General features: G+C 40.3%; 1 protein-coding gene across 7 annotated transcripts in view; it reads left to right on the top strand.

The window, feature by feature from the left end:
* The window catches only part of LOC118440055 (dual 3',5'-cyclic-AMP and -GMP phosphodiesterase 11), a 44,420-nt gene that overhangs the window by 9,179 nt on the left and 11,419 nt on the right, over positions 1-23,822 (top strand). Inside the window, exon 1 of one of the 7 annotated variants that reach the window (XM_035862554.2) lies at positions 9,502-9,654. The exons of 4 other annotated variants lie outside the window; for them this stretch is intronic. In XM_035862554.2, coding sequence (XP_035718447.1) covers positions 9,653-9,654 — 2 coding nt within the window. In that variant the 5' untranslated portion in view covers positions 9,502-9,652. Of the gene's footprint in view, positions 1-9,501; positions 9,661-23,822 lie in introns of those variants that run through there. 2 more of the 7 variants (XM_085661240.1, XM_035862553.2) reach the window with 2 other exon arrangements.

The raw sequence follows: 23,822 nt of genomic DNA, 5'->3' as shown, positions 1-23,822 counted from the left end.
TATGTCTATTCTCCCTCTATCTATCCTTTTCTATTTCCACTTCAAATACTACCGCTTAAAATAAAATAAAAGAAAATAGATTTATAGGAACGCTATTAGATCGAAATTTGATCAAACGCTCGTTCCCTTCGTGAAATTTGTCCCATTTTACCAATCGGAGTTGTCTTTGATGATAAGAATAATTCAAAATGACATAACTGATTAATAATTATCGCATCGATAATTTGACACAAGACTTGACTATTAATCGAATTGGGATATAATCGATACAATCGGCAAACGGCGATACGAAGGGCTCGTCGGTTAATCTTCTTCTCGAATGCTCGAGTGTATCGAGTTTGTATCTCTTTTGTAAAAGTCGTACTTTGTACTTGGAGTCAAAAAGTGAACAATTTTTAATTAATCCCGTCGTTAAGTTTAGCTAGTTTATCGTATAGGTAAATGTCTTTGGTGTCAAAGTTTTACGATATGTCGACGATGCTCGATGAGTACGCATATACGTTCCTCATCAAAGAATATTTTGATGAGGAACAATTTAGAGATCAGGAGTTATGAAACATTCTGGTTGACCTGCAAAGTCTATTTATTCTAGTTATTCGCCACATCTGGCGGACTCGCGAACGGAGAACCCATGCAATTGGCCGGAGGTCAATTTCTCCGCGACCGGCTAATCCGATACGAGTGCACTTGACCCCGACTTATTAACCTCGGACGGTCAATCCTGCATCTCTCAATGAATCCTTTTCAAGCGAGGTGAATCGTTACGCGTGTGCCGGCTCTTCTTAGCTCGTCTTCCTCATTTCGCAAATTATCACTGTACCGGAGTTTCTTCGTTCGATGCAAAGATAAAAGGTTATATAGAAAGTTAATCCGACCAAGATTTACCTTTTCAATGTAAAAAAAACTTTTATGAGCATAAAATTCAACTGGAACAATGACGATATAAGAATGAAAAAAGTTCATGTTGTTTAACACAAACAGAGACGTCTTTTAACATAATTTTCAATATAAAATGATTGTATTTAAGCCGGATACGCGATGTACATGCATATAAGGATATTAGAAAAGAAATGTTTGCGTATGGTATAGGTGGACGAGTACCTAACACCATGATAGTTTCGACGATGACAGACGCGGGTATGTTTACGAGGATATCGTCGAGGATAATCACGTGTCGCGTTGTAGCTTTCCGCGTTGTAATTTTTTCTTTTCGTCGCAGTCGTTTCCGCGTCTCTCTCTCTCTCTCTCTCTCTCTCATAATCGCGTGCAAGAACAACAAATTTATGTCTAATCGTCTTTAGGTCGGTTGACCGTAGGAAGATTGCGAGTCGTAATCTCAAAGAATACCACATCCGTTACTCTGTTTGCTCTGTCCAAATGGAATCTCGATTCCTGACTTTTTATCGCAACATTTTGTTTTGTTTGTTAGCGACACCTACTTTATTACTCGATATTATTTCTTGGTAAACTTTACTCGTACGTGGATCAAGGTAATTTTCATTCAAATCCTTGATCAATTCTTTATTAGAAATGATTCATTCGGCTCGAATGATTCATAAATCCATTCGACGTTTTAGCGGTTCGAAATTGAAGTGAAGTTGATTTCGTTATCTATCAATAGTTTTCGACAGAAATTTTGAAAGCTTTAGGAGAACAAGGAGAATTCGATTTCGAAGAGATTTATCGTGAGACCGTAACACGAAAAAACCTTGGTATCGGTACAAGAGAGAGGAAGTTATGAATAAATGCATCTTACAAAGCTTCTTGCATCCATATATTCGTACGACGAGAAGATATATCGATAAGGTAATGCAAGAGAAATGAGGTTCTTTAATTATGAAACTATAAGGAATTTCATTTTACTATACGGTGTAGGTACATCCTATTTCGTACCACTATATTCATCTTTATCTTGTTTCTTCGCATATGTACAATATGTACGTTGCCCATTTATCTTACTGTAATCAGCATCATTGTGCGATTGTGATGTTGATACCCATTAAATATATGATTTGAAGATGCAATAACATGTATTTACAAACGAGAGAGATACTTTATTTGTGCTTAACTAAGAACGTTCATGTTTTTGACACTTAAAAAATATTTCAATTTGAAAGATTCAATCTCAAGTATCAATATGCTATGTTGGAATGGAAGAATGCTCGTGGTCACCAGAAGAATTTCAATTTTCACGAATTTAAGGTCGAGAAAAGCAATATAAGATTCGATTTTATTTATTTATTAACGTGAGACGTGGGAAGATTCGAAAAAATAAGGAATAAAAGAAAAGGTAAAAAAATTAAATACGAATATATCATTGTAAAATAGTTCGAGGGTATATCGTATAGGGAATTGAACGAGCCACTATATCAGTTTGTCAATTTTTCTTTCCTCGGGACGTTTCTTTATCTGGTCATCGTATCATCCGGCATAGTCGTTCCGTCGGAAACGAAGCGACGATTTCATGACCTCCTTTTCGCTTTTTTTTTTCTTTTTCCTTTCTTTTAAGGCGGAAATGTGGAATCATAGCGTGAGCGCGTTTTTGCGGGTAATCGCAAGATCAATTCTAAGTATCTTGTGGCATCTTAGAACGGTGGTTCGAGCACTTTGGTATGTGCGCCCTTAAAGATCTTGTTAAAAACGACACGCTTGTTAAACGCTCAAATTTTCAGCTAAGAAAGAAAGAAAGTAATTTCAGTGGGAGAATAAGGGATCCTTTCGTCGGACATAAAAATCTCTTAGAAGATGGCTAGATCGAAGGGGAAATGAAGAAAAGTCTTCCCTTTTCTCCTTTTTTTCGAGCACTCAAAGAGAAGAGGAAGCCTTCGTTACCTTTGATTTAAACATCTCTTCTTCTCTTCTACGTTGTCACGTTTGTCCTCGCTGTGGCCGGAAACGCGTCAATGGTTTCATTCCTTGTAGTCCGTCATGCGACTGGAAAGCGGAAACGAGAGGCGACAAGTCACGTGGAACAAATCTTGGCGTCTGCGAGTCGCAACGATTTCACGTCTCTCTCTCTCTCTCTCTCTCTCTCTTTCTCTCTCTCTCTCTCTCTCTCTCTCTCTCTCTCTCTCTCTCTATCTATCTATCTATCTATCTATCTATCTATCTTTAGCGAGTTCTTTCGAGGAAAACTTTCTTTTGATAGATACGACCGTCTCGACGAAATGCAGTTTAATGCACCTACCGAATTCTTAACACTCAATTGGAAAAATAATTGAATCGGTATTTATTCATTGTCAGACAGATTAGAAATTCGGGAAGTCTACTGGGAGAAGTATTCTTTTTCTCGTTTCGTCTCGATCGTTATAAAAAATATCGTGCGCGTTCGATGATCGCGGTTATAAACGAGATGCTGTTTGATTCTGAATACTTTCGTAAATTCTATTCGACAGTGACACCAATGATGCACCGGAACGTAAAACTTACTGAGAGACGGACGAACATATTTTCAAGGATATTTTAAAGATAACGTTCCATCAAGCGTTATCTCGTCGAAAGAGCTAACAATTTTATTTTTTCTTGGGGTTGAAAATTAATAAGTTTAGCGACAAAAATCTTTTTCTTTTTTTTCCTGCTATAAAGTGCGCGTGCTACGACCTCGATAAAGAGGAGCAGGAGGAGGAGGACCGAGGGAGAGAGAGAAAGAGAGAGAGAGAGAGAGAGAGAGAGACTTAATGCAACGTTTCCTGAAATGTGAGGTAATCCTCGAACTGCAGACGAAGGATCTCGACGCGACCGGACAACGCCCGCGCTTTCAACGTTTCTCATTATTCTAGCTGACAAGAGCGGCAACATCCGCAACACGGACTCACGGATTGCGCAATGCCGCCCATGCTTCTTCCTCCTTTTTTCATCCTTCTCATTTTATTCGAGAGAAAAAGGACCACCGAGACCGGTCAATCTTCTCCCCTTAATCGTTTACTCTTTAAATGGTAGCATCAGGATATTTCGATATATTTATCAAGAACGAGTTCCGAAGACGTATCAAAATTTTGATAATTATTTTAGAAAATCTCTTAGTCCGGTTATTCTCTAATATCTATTATGCCATATTTTTTCCTCGATAAAGATCTTTATTCAAATTTGTCTAGTATTGACAACTAATTGATTCGACCGATCGTATTCCATATGTTATTCCCATGATGTCTTTCTATCCGCTCTAACTACTCTTGTTCACTTTCTCTTATGCTATAAAAAAAGGTGTACAAGAATGTATCGTAAATCTACGTATCTATAATATCGCTCGGTGGCCATGAAAGATAAATTTAGAGTCTAACAATATGTTTGTGTGTGTGTGTGTGTGTGTGCTTGTATATATATCCGCTCGCACTGGCGCGTATATATATATATATATATATATATATATATATATATGCATGCGTGCATTCGTGTTCGAATAAATGGAAGAAGTAACGAATTTCCGCTGCAAATTTTGATGAAAAATTGCAATGCTGTTTTGATCCCTTTCGGGCAGTTTACTCGAGAGACGACGCGCGACGGTAATGCTGAGCGAAGCTCCGACGTGTCGGCACGATACTCCGAACGCTACCTCATCGGTTACATAACTTGGCTGACTTGGACTCGCGCACGTAGTTACATACACACGTGCGCGTCGCTCTTGTGAAAACTCGACTGGCTTTGCCCGTTTCTCTCTCTCTCTCTCTCTCTCTCTCTCTCTCTCTCCCTCCCTCCCTCCCTCCCTCCCTCCCTCCCTCCCTCCCTCCCTCCTTTCCGTTTGCCGTCGCGAACGCACTGACGAAGAGAGTACAACAGACGAAGGCATGCAAACTCGAAACGCGTACGTATGTAAGTACATACAACGCGCGAAAACGTGACGAACGCGATATCCTTATCTCTCTTTTGCATATTTCGTTTTTTCATCGTATGCAACAGTTTCCTTTCCTCTTCTCTTTCTCATAATCAAGATATCCGTTTCTCTTCCTTTCCTGCTCATTTGTATATCAAATCGATCGATATATAAGATTGCATAGATCAATGAAAAAGAGTTAACGGATTCGATATCGAATAAGCGTCGATTGCTTTGGAAAAGAAAAGAAAAAAAGGAGAATGGAGTGATTCTACTAGAGAAAAACATAAATAATCCGCTTATATATTATGCTTTATTCGTATTTTTCTTCGTTCAATCGCGAATAACTACTAATTCTAATTAATTCGCCAACGCAAAATTCTCGCTACTGTTACTTCAGATGAGAACCGAATTTACCGTTTCGCGTCTCGAGAATCATTTTTACGATAGTCGCTCCTCCGCGACCGCATAGATTTTAAAGGAAGGCGCGTAATCGATATTTTTATCGTGTTTCCCGAGAAACATTTAACGTGGGCGCGAGCTCAACGTTTACGCCTTATTTAACGGAAAAACGTGTATAATAATAGTATGAAAACGGTGCGATGAACGACCGATCGCGACGTATTAGAAGGTGAAATAATCTGGACGGGAGTATCATTACGGGATACGAAGTTTAACAAAGTGACGTCTATGGGTAACGTGTAACGTATAAATAAAAAAGTTGCATATTACATTCGATATGATTTCATATGAAACGAAGTTGATCGATTTGATGAAATTTGAAGAATCAAAGATGAGATTCGAGTGAGCATTCTCGAGATCGCGTACTAGCACATGCAAGTATTTGACGACTATCAAGAGAGCCGGCGCCGACGGTCGAGTCGGAAGTAATCGTAATATGACAAGCACTCGATACTGTATATATGTATATATGTACTTTGTCTCTCTTTTATCTCTCTCGCGTTCTCTCTCTATCTCTCTCTCTCTCTCTCTCTCTCTCTCTCTCCTTTCTTTTCGTACAATTAATTCTTATTGCCTTATGCCGGGAAGGGATCCGAAAGCCATAGTAGACACAGTAAATCGTTTTCCTTCTTTCTTCATCCGTTGGTATTAATTCGCCTACGTTTAATGTGTCTTCCTTTTTTCTTCTCCTTTTACTCTTCTTATCCTTCGTTACCCGGACGCGCTCATATACTTATGTAAATATGCGTATGCGTCTTTATCGTGCACGAGGCGACGCCAGCGTACACTCAGCGAGCAACGGAATAGATAACGCTTCCCTCGCTTGACAAAACTCGACTTACTTGGAAGACTGTCTCTCTCTCTCTCTCTGTCTCTCCTCCCTTTCTCTTGCTCGCTCGCTCTTTGTTTCTTCGCAATATAACATTTTTTCTATTGTGACGGCATTGCACTTTGCCATTTCATTGGAACACTACCGAGTTAGAGTTCTTACGTCCGTTTGCTTTGGTTCAAAAGAAATCCAAACGATCTCTATATTCTCTCTCTCTCTCTCTCTCTCTCTCTCTCTCTCTCTCTTTATTCTCCTCTCCCTTAGTCACCCCGTTTTAGTTTTATAAGAGCAAAAGAAAAATAGATAAAATATTCACACCAGTGCGTTATAACGTGGTTCTTACACGTAAGACTCGACTTGTCCCTTGTCAATTTCCCTCCTCACCCTCGAGGAAGATCGTCCATAACGTTAACCTAAGCGACACGGACAACCGGCGGGACGATAAAAGTCGTGTTTACTTTATCGAAGATTAGCAAAGGCCTTGCGCGCGTGACGTAAGTGCGGGCGTGCGCGCGAGCGTGCGCACGAATGAGAGACTCTTTACTTTTCTTCTAAGTTATAACGACTTTTCTTAAAGTACATTATTAGATTCTTTCGATTTTCCTTATTTCCTCTCTTCGGCTTGTTCCTAACGTTCTGCCGGTCAGACAGATGAAGAAAAAGAAAAAAGTTATGTCTTGTAGTCGATATAGGAATGGAATTGTGAAGAAACGAGCGCCGCGCATAGGAGTAACGTCGAATTACAATGTAAGACCTCGCGCCTATTTATTATAAAATGCGCCCTCGGCGCATTGTTTAAAAAATAATCGGACGATCTCAATAATTGTGTAAAGCGCGATATCCCAAAGTATTGGAAGAAAATAATAAAATTCATCGATCATATTAATCGGGCTGATATATCCGGAGGGGGGGGGGGACACACATATACGAACCAGCGAGCAGAGGTCGCGTGAAACGAGAGGTCCGAACGTCGATAGATCGTAACGTCGTATGATAAAGATCGACGCGACGACGACGGTGGAGCGCGTCGTGGTGGGGTTTGGTAGCAGGAGGCGGGACTAATGGCGCCGTTTCTCCGTAATCGCGACTTTTCCTTCCTTCTACGAGCGACAAAGCAACGACTTTGTCTAAAACTAACTTTGAGAGTTTTTAAACTTTCGCGGTGTATCGATGTATTATTTCTTTACTTACCTCATGACCACTTGACGTTGATCGCGTTCGAAGGAGCATAGAACAATGTTGTGAATGTTTCACCGACCGATCAAATGGAAAAAAAAACAAATCGAACAAACCGAATTTAATCTCGGATTCGTATTAAGTTTGAGAAGAAATATGACAAGAAGAAGCAGCGACATCATCGTAATGATGATACGTAAAGAAATGAGGAGAATAGGAAATTCCATTTATCTTCCACTTGTTATTTCTATGTCGATTATGAAATATGAAAAGTACATATTTTGGATCTTTCGATAGGGAAGAGGGTGTTAGAAATTTGGGGGTGTTTTAGAAGAATATTATCTCTACGCATCGCGTCTCGAACTTATATATGTATGTACTCTTTTACAATTTATTTCACAAGATCGACTTTTGGCATGGTAAAAGGAAGTTTGAAAAAATAGGAGGAAAGGAATAGAAAAGTGGGTAGGGTTGTGGGGCGACGCGACGTTTTTTTTTTCTTTTTCGTACGCGAAACATCAGTCAAACGAGAAATTGCATAATTCTGCACACTCGTCACGAAGAAAATGCTCGTATGCAATTCTTCAACGCTACCATCGCTAGACGTGCAAGTTCGCGCCTTCTTGCGCGTATCTTTCCTCTACCTGGCTCCTAGCGATATCTATCCTTCTTCTTCTTCTTCTTCTTCTTCACCGAGCATACCTTTTTCCTTTTCTTTCTTTCTCTCTCTCTCTCTCTCTCTCTCTCTCTCTCTCTCCCTCTCTGTTTCGCTCTCTCGCTCTCTCGATCACATCGCCTGAAATACTCCCCGCCTTTCGAACCTTCTCTTGGCAAGCAGCAGCAGCCTCGCTTCTGACGCATCGCACTTGCTCTCTCTCCCTCTGTCGGTCCGTTGTGTCGTTGCGCTGGCCTCTCAGTCTGGCGCGCAACAGTGACTCGTCGGCTCGACTTCGCTCGGCAGTCGCGATCAAGCTCGCGTTCTAAACGGGACACGTGTGTGATGCAGGGAATTCCTTATTGCGCATTTTTAATACATTATTTATTACTTTTGCTTTCGGTACTTAGAGATAACGCGACCCATGGGAAAGAAGAGAAATGAATTGTCATAGTTTCTTTGACTGCTCTGCTTGAACGTTTTTCTAATCTTTTTTCTTCATTTTCATGTTTGTCATTTGCTCTCCTTTTATTGCCTGGTTCTCGACGTCATTTATCCGAGAGAAGCTACGAAACGGAAGAATAAATGTGGACAAGTTCGAAGGATTATAGACGATGTGTGAACCTAGTTAAGTTTACTGAAAATCGAAGATGCTATCCTATTGTCCATTGTTCCATTGCGTTCGGATCGATCGATATGTTTTTGTTTACACGCCGTAAGCGGCTACGTTGAAACTCTCGTTGTTCATCTGTGCTCTTTAACTAAATCTTGACGAATTTGACAAAGAGTGAAGCGAAATCGCTATCGAGTTGTCGCTCGATTCATTGAAAAACTCGTCTCTTCTTCTCTGTGGAGACCAAAGCGTATCTTGTAGCGTGCAGAGAGATAGAGAAAAAAAGAAAAGAAGCAGTGTTTAACTCGTTGGGAAAGAGGGAATCACGGGAAGATCCCACGTATTCGCTCGATCATTTTAGAGAGAGAGAGAGAGAGAGAGAGAGAGAGAGAGAGAGAGAGAGAGAGGGAGAGAGAGAGAGAGAGAGAGCGCGCGCGAGCAAGCGAGCGAGCGAGAGAGCGTCGAGGCCACGTGGGTGTTATCGGAGCGAATTTGCCCCGAGAGGTCGGTTCGGTACGTGGGAGTGATTACACGAACGAGTTCATTCATCGTGCGGATTCCAGCGCGCCGGAAGTGACGACGACTTCCTCGGAGAGCTCCGACGTACGTCGTCGAACGGGAGGGAGAGAGAGGAGATTGCTCGATTAGCGCGTGCATTCGAGATTCGTCTTTTGTGGAAAGTGCCATTCGAGAAACAAGTTTGGACGAGGAGACGAAGAAGAAAGATAAGAAAATTACCGAAAGGATAATAAAGAAAGAGGAGAAAAGGATGTCGAAGATGGCGCAAAAAGTAGGGAGACTCGAAAAGAGACTGCAATGTCCTGTCGAATGTCTCGTGGCTCCTTGAATTTTTCTTATCCAGCTCACCCTTCTTTGTTACTCTTCCCATATATCTTTTCTTCTAATCTCTCGACGTCGGTCTATCTAGAAGAGAATGAAATCGACGTATAAGTCGTCGTTGCTCGAGTCACGAGGACGACCAAGGATATGCGAATGATCGACGAATCCATCCTATCTTCTATTATTTTTCCTTCGTCGAAGCGCAACGATACACGATCAGCGCGCGATTATGCAGCTGAAGAAAGCGATGCTTAAGATATTCGACCAATGTAAGTGTAAGTTTTCTTTTATCTTTTCTTTTTTACTTTCGTCTTTCTTCCTCTTTTCTTTTTCCTCGAGCTACCAACGATCTCGTTTAATTCTCTCGCGTCGAACGGACAGGTATCTATGGGTACATACGTAATTGGGTATGTATAAAAGTGGGATAAGAATAAAAGACGTAGTATCACGCTCTGCGCCTAAGTCGAATCGAGTAATTATTTAACTTGATTACCTCCGATATACATATCTGTTTATATCGAAGAAGAAGAGCTCCATATAGGAACTATATATAAAGAATATAAGAGTATAGGAAAGTTTTCTTTTACTTTCGTAAGAAAATCTTTGTAATTTTCTTTTTTTTTTCTTTTGTTTTTTTTTTTTTTTTTTGTAAAAAAATCACTTTTGTAAATATCCATTGAATAAAGTACGCGGTTAACTTATTTTTGGCGATACGCGAGTCGACGATCTTCTCGTTGGAACCTGTTCTCTTCGACAATTAATATTTTATTACTCGCTTTAAGACACGGATCTTGGGCTAAAAACAATATCGAACGAGGCCAGGCACAAAGTCCAAAGCGCAGGAAGAATAATAAAGCGTTCTGCGCAACGTCCTTTTATTCACATCAAACCGCAAATGATCGAAAGCCGCGGCGTAAAGCTCGGAGATAAGAAGATCGTTTCCTTCGTCGTAGTTTCAACTAAATTATTTTACGCGTATAATTACACGTCGCGTTTTTTCTCCTTCTCCTTCTCAACGCACTTTCCTTACGACAAAAGAAAGAAGAACAAAAGGCGAGATTATCGAAACGAAAAAATGCATGGGAGCTCATTACGAGCGTTCGATCGACGACAAAAAGAACGACAAAGTTGACTTTCCTAAAGAATATTTTTCGTTTTCGGAAGAACGGAAAAAAAAGGAGCGAAAGAGATTTAGAAGATAATGACTTATGATAAGATCGTTGTATCGATAATGATTATGGGAGCTCACGTTTATTATTTTTGCTTGTGCTCTTTTATTTGTGCTCTGATGTCACTGCCACCACGGCGATAGATAAAGGCAGAAACTTCTTCGAAGCCTCGCATACGTAATTACATGAGCGTAACTTTTCGCTCGTCGAGGTAGATCGACCGGATGAATTTCGATCGGAAGAACTCCGATCGAGAGATTTATTGTTTAATTCATACTTATCGAAAACAAACGTACGCCTTCGTTTTCGGTCGTTAACATGGCATACGTCGAGTTATCCTTGATTTATTCTTACCATCTGACTAGCATCGCTTCCTCTGAAACGAGCGAGCGAGCGAGCGAGAGAGAGAGAGAGAGAGAGAGAGAGAGAGAGAGAGAGAGAGGGAGAGAGGGAGAGAGGGAGAGGGAGCTACTCCCTGCTTTTATTTATAATCAGTACCTTCTCCTAGCTCCAAACAAAAAATACATTTCTCCTGTTCGTATTGATATGCTACTTTCTACTTCTATGTATTATACAATACTTACATACATATACGCGCGTCTACACTTTTTCGATCTCTAACGTCACGCGAAAGAAGCCGTTCTCTTATCGCAAAGATTTAGTAACGTTTTATTTTTCGATGTTGCGAAAAATAATACGCCTCGATTGTCTCATCTACCTTCCTACTAGCACGTGTCTTCTTCGAGTTTTTCGTGTCATTTGCCTTTAAGGGTAGACACATTGTTTCAACTTGCCTCAAAATCTTTTTCCACCATTTCCTTTATTTTAGTCCGTTTTTTCTTTTTCTTTTTTTCTTTTCCTTTGGCTTCCTCTCTTTCCTCTTCTTTTCTCATTTTTAACGTTTCAATCGAACGGGCAAAGAACAAATCTCAGCGATGCGTCGATGAGCGTTCGATCACGTTTACGTTTCGACGATGTACTTTCGTACGCTGATTCCCGTCCTCGTCATTGTCATTATTATTATCATCGTATCACGGACATGGACATCGTCACTTTGCATCGCTATCGCTCGCGTTCCTTAGCTATTGTTTTAACGGCAAGTAACTTAAGACCTCGCGCGATAAAAGATGCTCGTGCTTGGAAATTGTCTGCAACTCGAAAAAATGACGTAACGTCGATCGCTTTAACGAAAAGACAAAAGATAATTTACTTTAATTCGTATATATGTAGGATCGAACAGAAGAAAAAACGAAGCTTCGTTTCGTTATCCAATCTAATATGATAGATGAAAACTATTGTCAAAAGAAATTTATTCGGACTATATTAATTTATAGAATATTATAGGATTAATATAGGATACAATTATATCTAGTGATAATGTTAACACTAATATTAACATCTAATATTTAGCATCCTTGTCTTTTAAAAGTCGCCAAAAATTATCATTGCATTTTTATAACAATTACAACAATTCCGGATACGGTACAATTTTTCATTCTAACAAAAAAAAATCTGTAACGAAATTAATGTACCTAAATTTTGTAGAATCATACGATACAACTGTATCTATTGATAGCGAGTAAGACGAAAGAAATGTAATAGGATAAAATGTCTATGGATATTCTAATTAATTTTTGTGATTATTTTAAATTAAGATTATATTATATACGATATTAAAAATTGAAACAATACGTGTATACATATGTACGTACGTGTATCGTTTGGTCGATCAATTTCATTATGATCTGTATATCCGATCTTGATATTTTGTTTACGTTTAAAGCAATAACGAACGTTCTCTATTGTTGTCATTAGTCATACCCGTTACCTATCAATATTCTCGTAAGTCGAAGATTATTGTTAAAGTCACAGTTCGTCCTTAGACACCGTACCGTTCAGTTTAGTTCCCGATTCTCTCTCTCTCTCTCTCTCTCTCTCTCTCTCTCTCTAGTTTACTTTAGATACATGTAAGTATTTTTTAAGAAGAAAATTTTAATTTACTTTTGCGATTTAATTCTCTTACAGATCGAGCTTACAGATCGAACAGCATTAAATGAATAAATTAATATGGATTATCGTTAAAATTAAATTAATTAATGAGCATAGACGTCGCACTGGTTCGGTTCAATTCCTCATTTTCTTGCACATCTTAGATACTTGAGAATAAATTATTGTATTTATTTTACTTAATAAAACTTAACTTGAAAGAAACAAAAAAATATGCGAGATTTTCTCATACATTATATCTTAAATGCTAAAACGATGCTGAGTGTAATACATATCTTATATACACGTCTTAGATATTTGTAAGTGTAATATTATTTTGCGACTTAATCATCTTACCATTTAAACTTATTGAAACTTATTGAACAGATCGATTCGAATGCGTGTAAAGAGCGTCCGTGTTGATAGATGAAAAGAAACGAAAAATAACGGCGATGTACGCGATATGTCGTTCTAATTCGCATTCTAATTCGAGAGCGAATGAAAGTAAGAGAGTGCGAATGTTATAAGACGAATCTCCCACGACGAAGTTCTATCTATCAGAACGCTCTTATTTATCAGTATGCATTAAAGGCAACGGGTTCATACGCGTAAACTTAATGCACGTTTCAAATCCGAATTAGAGAAATCGATTTTTCCCTTCGAAATGAGAAATGAAAAATGAAGAGAGAGCGTGTTCTATCATAGTACAGATAGCGATTCTATCATAGTACAGATTCGTAATTGTCGTTTAATATTAAATGTTTGAACGAAAAGAATTTATACCGAACTGACGCTTTTTCTCGCTCGCACGATCATGAAATTCTTCGATAAATAAATTCAATTCTAAAGGAAAGAAACGGATACGTACGGACGAGTTGTTAATCGATATTTCGATAGAAACGACGAAATCGTTCTTTTTTCTTTTTTCTTTATCCATCAGGACAAACGCAGTACTAGTATAATAAAGTGGAATAAAGAGTAATGGAATAAATGCGATGCGCTTGAGAATGCAAGGGAGAATAAGTTCGGGGGAGGGAGGATACCGGCCGTGTCGAGACGTCACGTCACGTCACGTCACGTCACGTCACGTCACGTCACGTCACGTCACAAAGGTGTTGTTGCATTTCGGAGTGGCCGTTTTTCTGTCTCGCGTCGGCGTGCGAGCCTATCGAAGAAGTGAGGTACCGACGGAGGAGGACGAGGAGGTGGCAGGTGGAGGAGAACGCAACGTGCGTGCTCGCTCACGCAGTACGGCCGTAACGTCATTCCGTCGTGCACAGCATGGGCCCCCATTAGCGGCCCTCGCTTCGTAATAGCGTAATAGCTCGGCAGGTTACTGTAAGATATCGTGAAAAAAAAACCCATAGTCCATTCGCGATAACTTGTAATAGATGGATAGATGGACAAGAAAGGACGTAACTCGATCTTAACGTCTTTCCTTGAGAAATATCTTGAGAATGTTCGAAAAGCTCGAATGTTGCTCGTCGTCGACCGCGCATCATTTCTCTGCTTTTTTAGACGGGAAAGGAGCGATACGTAATCTCGACGTTCTTCTCTAACGTCGAGTAATTTGAGCGCACGAAAGATTTACGATGCTCGTTAAGGAATATTCCGAAGGAACAGCGGATGGATCCTCGACGTGGAAACGAAACGAACCCGACGACATTTTTCACAAGCTCATAACGGAGCTCATAAATGAGCTCGCGAGGAGAGGGCACTTTTAACGGACGAAGTGGAATTGGTAATCGCAACGATAGGACGAGATAGGGATAAGTTTGATTCGTTGAGCGTCCAGCAAACTATCGCGAGGAGGAGGGAGAAGGGAGGCGGTTGCGAAGGCGTAGGCGGAGGTGGCCGGGGGACATTGAGCGTATTAAACCTGCCCGAGAGTCTGTACGTGCGCGCTGCCATAAGGACGTATGGACGTTGTCGAAGGGTCAGTTCGATTACCGAGAGTTAAATTGGGGATTACCTATAAGGAAAAAATACGATTTCCGATTAATTTGCACCGTTTACCAGAAATTTCCTTTCGTGAGATACGATAAGAGAAACATAATGCGCGCGTACCTTTTTTCTTTCTCTCTCTCTCTCTCTCTCTCTCTTTATTGGGAATTCTTTTTCGAAAGAATGATACGAATGGTGAGAAGAAGAAAAAAACGAAGAAAAAAAGCATCATCAGGTACTTTCTCGATGGTCGAGCGATCGGCAAGGCGTGTGCGTACTCGCAGATGCTCGCTATATTTTTCCACATGCGTCGTGTTTACCTTTGAAAAACCCACGATCTCTTTTCCCTCTTTCTTCTCTCACTTCTACGATCGTGCTCATTGCGAGATCGAGAGAGACAGAGAAGTATCAGAAAATACATATTCGTTTCTCTCCCATCGAAGAAGAAAAAGTTTGCCGATCGAAGAAGGCAATGTTGATATGGCATATTGACCATGAAGTTGAAACATTTGTAGTCGAGAAACGACGCAGTTGGTTTTGGTTCGTTATCGTAATTATGTAAGCATTTCGAACGTTATAAGCGGATCGTTTGCGAAATAAAGAACAAACACGTACACCGTCTATGATTCATAATTGATGACAGTTTCGCTCAAAATGCAGCTAGAAAGTAGGAAGCCGAGGGGAGTTATCGATGAACGCGACCGCAAGAACTCTATAAGGAAATATATCGAAATGGATGATCGAGATTGTTGAGATCGTTTGTATCGTTCGGATAAGATGCAATTTTCGCCTTTAATACAATTTGAAAATTGAAGAACAAAGTTCACCGCGATCATTTGACACGATCTAACAAGTTTTGCCTCGTGTTCCAAGTACAATTTCTAATAAACCGACTTGCGAGATATGATTTTCCGATTTTTATCTCGACACCGATCGAATTTGTTTCCTTCGTTGCTTTATGTTTTTAACCGTTAAAAAAAGCTTCACTCATAATGATTTATAATAATAAATATAATACAGACGTTTAAACTTGGATAATCGATTTCACTATAATTAGCCTATGCTTTCATTTTGCCGTGATATTCGCTTTAGAGATGAAGAGTCGACGTTGCAGAGCTTGAATGCTAAGTACCACCGTCAGATATTTTTGACGACGAGCAGCCAAGGCAGAGATCATAATTGGATTTTAGAAGGATCGTTATTACCTTAACGATCCTCCTACCGGACTGCACGGCGCGGTGCGGCGCGGCACGGCACCGCACGGCACGGCACGGCACGGCACGACATGGCAAGGCAAGACAAGGCACGGCACGGCACGGCACGGCACGGCACGGCACGGCGGCCTGGAATTTGCAAGCTGAATACGTATCGAGCAGGCTGCTCCTTTCGAACGACTTTCCGGGAACCCCGATCGAACGGTCTAGTCACGATCTACCTGTTTGGGGAAGCGTAAAACTTGTTTTATTTTCCCAAAACACTCTTCCACGTTCCACAAAACGACTCGACCGTTTCGCTATGAAGAAGAAAATATTTGCTCGGTGTAAATAAAACGATGAACCGTTCGAATTGGCTGGATCGCGGAAACACGAGAAAAGGCGAAATGCGAAAAGCGAATAAATGACGGTGTGTGTGTGTGTGTGTGTGTGTATCCGTCGATACACAGGCGAATTTTCAATTTCTTCCGCTGATACGAGAAAGACTTGAATCCTCAAGTTGAATGTTAAAGTTACTTGATACATTGATAAGTAATCACAGAATGCATTCGTACTCAATGTCGCGAGATTTTTCGAAATAAAATTACAAGATGGGCGCCGTATTTAAGTCGTACGAGCATAATTCAAGGATAGAATTGAAATAATTCGATAAATTAAGTTATAATTCATAATTTCGTAATGGTAATCTTATGCTCGAATGTTTGCTCGTTTTGTCAGTTAAAAGGAGAAAGACAAGCTCTTGCGATAGTGTGATATATACATTGGAGAAAATATAAATTCGTGGGAAATCTGTAAAAGGTAAGGAAGAAATGTTGCGAAGGCACGCGACTTATCCGGTAATCCGGTATAGTTGCGTAATGAAATAGCGCCGACAGTTACCTTGGACAATGCAAATACGCTTCGTTATTCGTCTACGACGATAAGTCACTATCGCGTATGTCCGCGAGCGTAGTTTTAGAATCTTCTTCCAAGGGAGGGGGCAAGTTTCTCTCGATTAGCGTAAGCTCTTTCTCTCTCGCTCTTTATCATTATGTCAGAAACGATCTCGGAAAAAGTAGATTGGTCAGTTTAAAAGGATATATTGCTATTCGAGTACGATACTCTATCTACTACTATCGAGCGTATTGAAAGAGGGAGAAAAAAGGAAAAACGATGAATTCTTGTATTTCCAGAACTTGCGTTTTTCTGTTTTCCGATTAATTGATTTTCCGTTTGTTCATGATGACTCGTGTCTTTTCTGCGAATCTTCGAAAGAACGTAACGCGCTATAGAAAATAATTCCGCAATCAACGAAGTTCTTCGACGATCATTTAATTTGCCGATTCCTTCGCGAACGTTATCGGGCTGTTTTGATAAATAAAACGAGAGTTATCGAATGAACGAAAGAATATTTACGAGAGGAGAGAAAAGATATGGTGGTATTACAACGAGAGGATTTGAAATAAAAGTACCTTTCTCGAATATAACATTTAATTGGAAACTCTCATGAAATTTCTTCTTTGGTTTAATCTCTCCGCGAGTTTTGCTACGATCAATAGAATCAGACTCTGTAAGTAATCGCGAGTTTGTCGCGAATATGAGACATTGAGAGTGAAGAGAATTCTTTTCGAAAGAGAGAATGAAAGAAAAGGAAAAGAATCCTATGAAAGTTCCGTCGTAACGATTGATTCGTAAATTCGATAGTCGTGGAATCTCTTTTCACGGTTCGATCTTGTAAAGAAAGATTTGCGGGATTTGCTCGTCGAAAAGACCAGAATTGGCTGATAAAGAAGAGAAGAGAAGAATCGTCTGAAGAGTCTGGACGAGGACAGCCGTTAGCGCGCTTGCAAGCGGCCACGCGCGAAAGTCTCTTTTGCTCTCTTCTCTCTCTGCGCGCGCGCGCGCGCGCTTTGGGATTAATATAGCCGCGTGTCGTGCGACGCGTTCTCTTCTTGCATACCGAAAGTGGACCTCGATGTTAGACCTCCGCGTCTACCACCACCATCCTTTCCTCTAATTCTATGCGCTTTCCTCCTCAGACGGAAGCATTTATATTTATTCTATAGTATGTACGGATATTAGAACAATACTGTCATTTTTAAGTTATCCTATATTAATCAGTACTTTAATTCGAAAGCTCGCACCGCGTCGAAAAAATTCTCTTTACCGTAAAGTAGAAAGAAAGTATTTGTTTTTACATTTTGATAATGTTAATACCTTGTATAAGAGCAATTTTTTTTCTTTTCAACGTCGAAAAATCTTTCAAGTTAGTAATCATGGCAGACGCATTGATTTATTTTGAAAGTTAGCTAATTTAAAATCAAATATATTGAATTTGATTTTAACTCATTATATTTTTTTCTCTTATTTTCAAATTATGCGCACATTTGTCTTTTACAGAGAAAAACGATTTGAAACATTTTCTTTTTTTTCTTTCAACATTTTTCTCTCATCCTTGATCATTTCATGAAATACTTATTCGTAGAACGTGGAAATATTTCGTTGGTGTGATTTCGGTAGCGTAAGAAAACGGTGCAATAATAAGACTCCAAATGCAGCTGTGGACGTGACGATACTTACCAGTTCTCTTCCAACGTGTACGGACGTACGTCTCCCTTAATCGTGATTTTCAAGACGCAAGACTTAGTCATCGATAAGATTTTCTAGTTCCTCGCGTTTTTCTATCGACAAGTATACCTATACTCGCAATTATTATCATACCTGTTTCTCTTACATTTCATTTCCACTGATTAATGAGATATTGAAAGAAAAGGGAGAAAGTCTTTTAGCTCGACTTTTTTCTCCGAAACGCAATTTCACGAGAGATATACAACCGTACGATATTTGTATACGTTTGATCGGTTACGCAACGAGATAAAAAGCGTCGCGAGCGTGTTCTCCTTTGACTCTTCTATATATATATAAATACATATATATGTATATATGTATATACATATATATGTATATATATACATATATACATATATATGTATATATGTATATATATATATATATATATATATATATATATATACACACGCACACATACACGCACACACACCTAATAACGAAACTCTCAAATATTCTCCCGACTTTTCCATGTAACGCGTTAGAACTAGAATATGTTTCTCATTAGATCTAATATGACAGATGATTATAAAATTAACATTTGTCATTAATTCACAAAAATAGTTTTGATCGAATTGTCAAAAGTTTGTTCTTATCGGTCAAACTACTCAATGAAAACGACGAGGTAGATGACGACGACGATTAACGATCATATGACGACTCGATACGTAGACGCGTTAGTGTGCGTGGAACGTGCTTGGCCTCCGACTTGTCGCTCACTGAAACTTATCCATATAGATACAAGCACGGAACAATGGGTGTATGCGCGTCGCTCACGTTGGAAAGAGACACTTTCTTTCTCTCTTCTTCTTCCATTGCATTCTCTAACTCCGTTCTGCGACAAAGTAAACGCTAAGAAGTTGTTTACTCTGCCTGTTCGCTTCATTGCCTTCATTGCCGACGACTTTGTACCATTGTTTTACAAAAAAGAAAAAGAAAGAAAAGAAAAACAAAAATCATTTTAAATCTTGTACGAACATGTTTTTGCGATAATCGTGTCGTATAGGAAAGAAAGTTTTTCGAAAGGCTTTCTGCAAATTCTTCTTTTTTTCTTTCTTTTCATTGATTTTCCTTGAATTTTCTTTTTCTTTTCCAAATATTGCCAGTAGAAGATACACCAAATTTCGCCATATCGATTCTATCCAGTTTGCTGTGCTATATTATTGACAATAGATTTCGCAATGACACGAGAGGATCGCAATACGAGAGGTCAAGCTCGGTCGGTCATTAAAACGCCGATCATCGATAGGTATCTTATCTTTCTTAATTAGACTCGTGTCGTGCGGATTATTCTTTCTCTCTCTCTCTCTCTCTCTCTCTCTCTCTCTCTCTCTCTATTTATCTGTCTGTCTATCTTCGTTCCGTCAATTTGCGATTTTACACCGGTATCTTTTAACGGAGTTAAAAAGACGCATATCGGACGTACACGCTTCTTCATTTCAACGATTATGGTCACGAAATGTACAAGTATACTCAAGCTAGCTAATAATGATGTACGAGAGTGGCTGAAAGAATGAACTCGTTTAAAGGAAAATAGAAAATCTTGGGTTTTGAAAACGCAAGTTTGTTGCTCCAAAACTATACTAAAAGAAATTGTTAAAAAATAGACAACTTGTAATTGAAAGTAGTTATTTTATTCATAATTTTTGTCCTGTTTTATATAAACGTTAGTGCGTATCGTGATAGTCGTATCACGACGAACATTCAATATCGACTCAAAGTCTCTTGGAACAAACTGCTATGGTAGCCGGGAGAGGACAGAAAGACCGATCGTTGGATGGGAAGAACGAACGGACGAACGAACGAACGAACGAACGAACGAACGAACGAACGAACGAACGAACGAACGAACGAACGAACGAACGAACGAACGAACGAACGAACGAACGAACGAACGAACGAACGAACGAACGAACGAACGAACGAACGAACGAACGAGCGAATGAGCGAATGAGCGAGAGAGAGGCAGAGAGAGAAGGAGAGAGAGAGAGAGAGAGAGAGAGAGAGTACGGAATACAGTAGCTTTGAACTTGACACGACGACGAAGGGTGCGAGCTTTGCCTCGGAAGAAGATCGTTAAGGCGAACTACAGAACGAAGATGAATAAAGAAGGAAGAGAGAGAAACGAGTAAGAGAAAAAAGAGATAGAGAGGGAGAGAGAGGGGGGGGGAGGAAGAGTATAGCGGGATAAAAAGGAAGAAGGGCGACCGGTTCAAAAGCAAGTTTCGGTGGCCTCCTCTTCGTATACATTCAAAGGAAGAGAGAGAGGGAGAGAGAGAGAGAGAGAGAGGAAGGATGAGTTAGGACCCTGCGACTGACAGAAGAAAGATCGACGCCCGAAAGACGATAAATCCTTCTTCGACCCACCTCCTTTCGTCCTTCCACCTTTGAGTCCTTCGACCTTGCCTCAAATTGCGAATACAATCTATGTGGCGTTTGAAATTATCGTACGAAAAGCGGCTTTCACGCGCGCCAACGTGTCGGAAAATATGCAGAATGTTTTTCGCTTGGTGAGATAAAGAATTTGCATTATATCGTTCGGTCGTGTGAAAAATGTCGGAAGAAAGTGCGTTAAATTGCAAACATCGATCTGTGGCACACACACACACACACACACGCGCGCGCGCGCGCGCGTGCTCTCTTTTTCTCTCATTTTTTTACGCAGAAAAACTTTGACGTACTGTCCATGGAGATAATCGATAGACGCGACGCGATCTCGTAAGGCGGCCGTACTCGAGTAAAAAATCTGACGGCTTGCTTCGTGAAAAGATTTATACGTTGTTTCGAGCCTTATCGAATTTCCTATCGGAAAGGATGACATTTTTTTCTTCCTGTCTCTCTATCTTTTTCTACTTATCTATCTCTCCATCTCTGTCTCGATCACACATCGCAGCACGATCATTCGCGATGATGAATCAACAGATGCGATTGAGAGTCGATGACGATTTTTTGAAGTATGAGGAAGAAACTGATCTTCGCACATGTCAAAATCGACATGACATTTTCTATTTGGACGTGTTCCTTCGAAGGAATGAACAAATGTGCAGACAAAGTTACAACCAATTGGCTATTGTTATTATAAAGGTGTGTTCATCAATGATAAGTGACGTAGAATGATCCTCGATAGAGGTCGATAGAACTTTTCCTTATCTTTTGATTATATACACTATAAGATAATAATATCGATAAGACGTAATAAAAAAAGGAATAAAGAGAGAGAGAGAGAGAGAGAGAGAGCAATGAGGAAGATGTTTATATAGAAATAACAGCATAAATCACGAAGATTTGCACGATGCAGAGGAAAGGAAAGGATAGCAAAGTGCGTTTGTCGCGGTAGAAGACAATCGTTTGTACGCTTAGATCGATAGCGAGTTTGCCATCAAGATCGTTGCCACATTCTCAGATCTATCGTACTCGAAAGGATCTTTTTTCTTTCGTAACGTTAACCTAACGATATTAACGTAACATTAATTCACGTAACTATATCCGATATACGTGTAGAATAACGATCGTTCGATCGTTGAACGATCAAACAATTATTTCATTCCTCTTTGTAGATAATGTTGCGCGAAAGAACGAGGAGAGGAAATAGATAATGCATTTGTAGAAAAATATCATTTTATCGTTGAACGTAGCACATTCCTCTCGCGTTTCTCGAAATTTCCCCCAGTATGGTTAAAACTAGGTATACGTATACGCGTACATAGATAGATAGGATATGTAAGTGAATATGTAGGTAGGTACATATCGTGATAAGCGTTTATTAATCATCGAAATGGCTAGAACGACGTACGTCGTCGCTATGGCAAAACGGAGTGCTTTCAACGACGTACTTGGATATAAATCATCGTTCGGTTTCTCGAGAGGGTAAAGCGATAACAACGGGGGGTACTCGTTAATGCGCGTGCTGTTAAATGAACAGGACAATGGACCAACTTGACTCGTTAGGATCTATGCGTCTGCGTTCTAATTAACCGTATATATGCACGTCGATCGATAAGTAACAAGTATTAAGTATTCCCAAGTATCGAGTATCGATTCCATCCTTCGACTAGGTATATAAGTACGTTTATCGTAACGATACTTGAGATACTTAATCGATACAATTTCAACAGGAAGCAGGCACCAATAGCGAGCAAAAAGCAACAACTTTCGTGGAAGAAACCACGTTCGCTTGTCATCGTTATCATCGAAAGTACGCCAGTCGTTATCGTATATAGGAGGAGGTGGCAAACTCTGCGGGAAAGACTCATCAAGGCAGCAAAAGCAAAATAATAAGAAACAACGCAAACAAGGGCGATGCAACGGAGCAAAGCGACGGCATCGGCATCGCGCGACTAGAGTTAGCCGTCTGGTTGTGCTCGGTCTTGCTCTAGAGCGAGAGGGAGAGAGAGAGAGAGAGAGAGAGAGAGAGAGAAGAGTCGCGGGGAGTCTCACTCGTAAGAGATAGATCTGCTAGCTTGGCGCCAGCAGGTCGTGATGGAAGCCGAGCGAAGGCCGCCTCGAGCGCTTCGTGCCTTGCTATTCGTTCGTTCGTTCGTTCGTTCGTTCGTTCCTTCGATCGTTTGTTCGTTCGTTCGTTCGCTCGTTCGTCCGTCCGTCCGTCCGTCCGTCCGTCCGTCCGTCCGTTCGTCCGTCGTTCATTTGTACGTTCGTACGTTCGTTCGGTTTTTGACAATACGCGAGAATGTGCGGAAACATCAAGTATATCAAGTATATAAGAGTGAGAGACGAGAGAAAGCGGAATATCGCGAATGATGTGTTGTCTCGTAAGACTTTCTTATCATTTACCCTGCCTCTCTCTCTCTCTCTCTTCTCTCCTTTTGACGTACGAAAAGCGCTCACGGGTACGCGCTTAACGGTCGAAAAACTATGAAGAATGTAGAAAATAATAATCGATCAAAGCGGCCAACTTTTTCCTCGTCGTATCTATAGTCCTTTTCGCTGCACGATCCAATTATTGCTTCTTCTTCGTCTTCGAATGAATTACTTGCTCGTTCTTCTTTGAGAGAGGAAAGATTTTTTCGCAGAGCTACTTCGTTGGGAAATATTTTATTTGTGCGTACATTTCGGACAAGGAAGCGAGTTTCAGAAAAAGACTTCCTTTCGAGTGAATACAATTCTCCCATGACGGTGCCATTAGATCGTACGTGTCTAGAGAGGACGTAGGTAGACTCTACGATCTCGAGGAAAAGTAAAATGTAAGAGAGTCGACTATAAGGTGCGTCGGCGAAAAGGATAGGTCAGCTTGGCGCCATCGGGTCGTTCCAAGTCGAGGCGAAGGCCGCGCGAGTCTCCTATGCTGTCGTTGCAGTTTTACTGCTCCTTTGTTACACCTATCATCGGCATTACCGTCCGCCTGCGGGTGCCGTTCCGCTGGTTGTCCACGTAAAATCTCGCTCTTCCATTCTGTCATATATTCTGCTATACTCATATCGTCCCAAGATATCTTAGTTCGATAAGGTGAACAATTAACATCTTTTTATCGTCATTTTATCGATGCTCTTATGAGAATAA

Source organism: Vespa mandarinia, chromosome 14 (genome assembly GCF_050613455.1).
Source record: "Vespa mandarinia isolate Hongniang chromosome 14, ASM5061345v1, whole genome shotgun sequence".
In the NCBI taxonomy this organism is placed as follows: domain Eukaryota; kingdom Metazoa; phylum Arthropoda; class Insecta; order Hymenoptera; family Vespidae; genus Vespa; species Vespa mandarinia.
The sequence above is the reverse complement of the archived record's forward strand: the minus strand, read 5'-3'. Positions and strand labels throughout refer to the sequence as shown.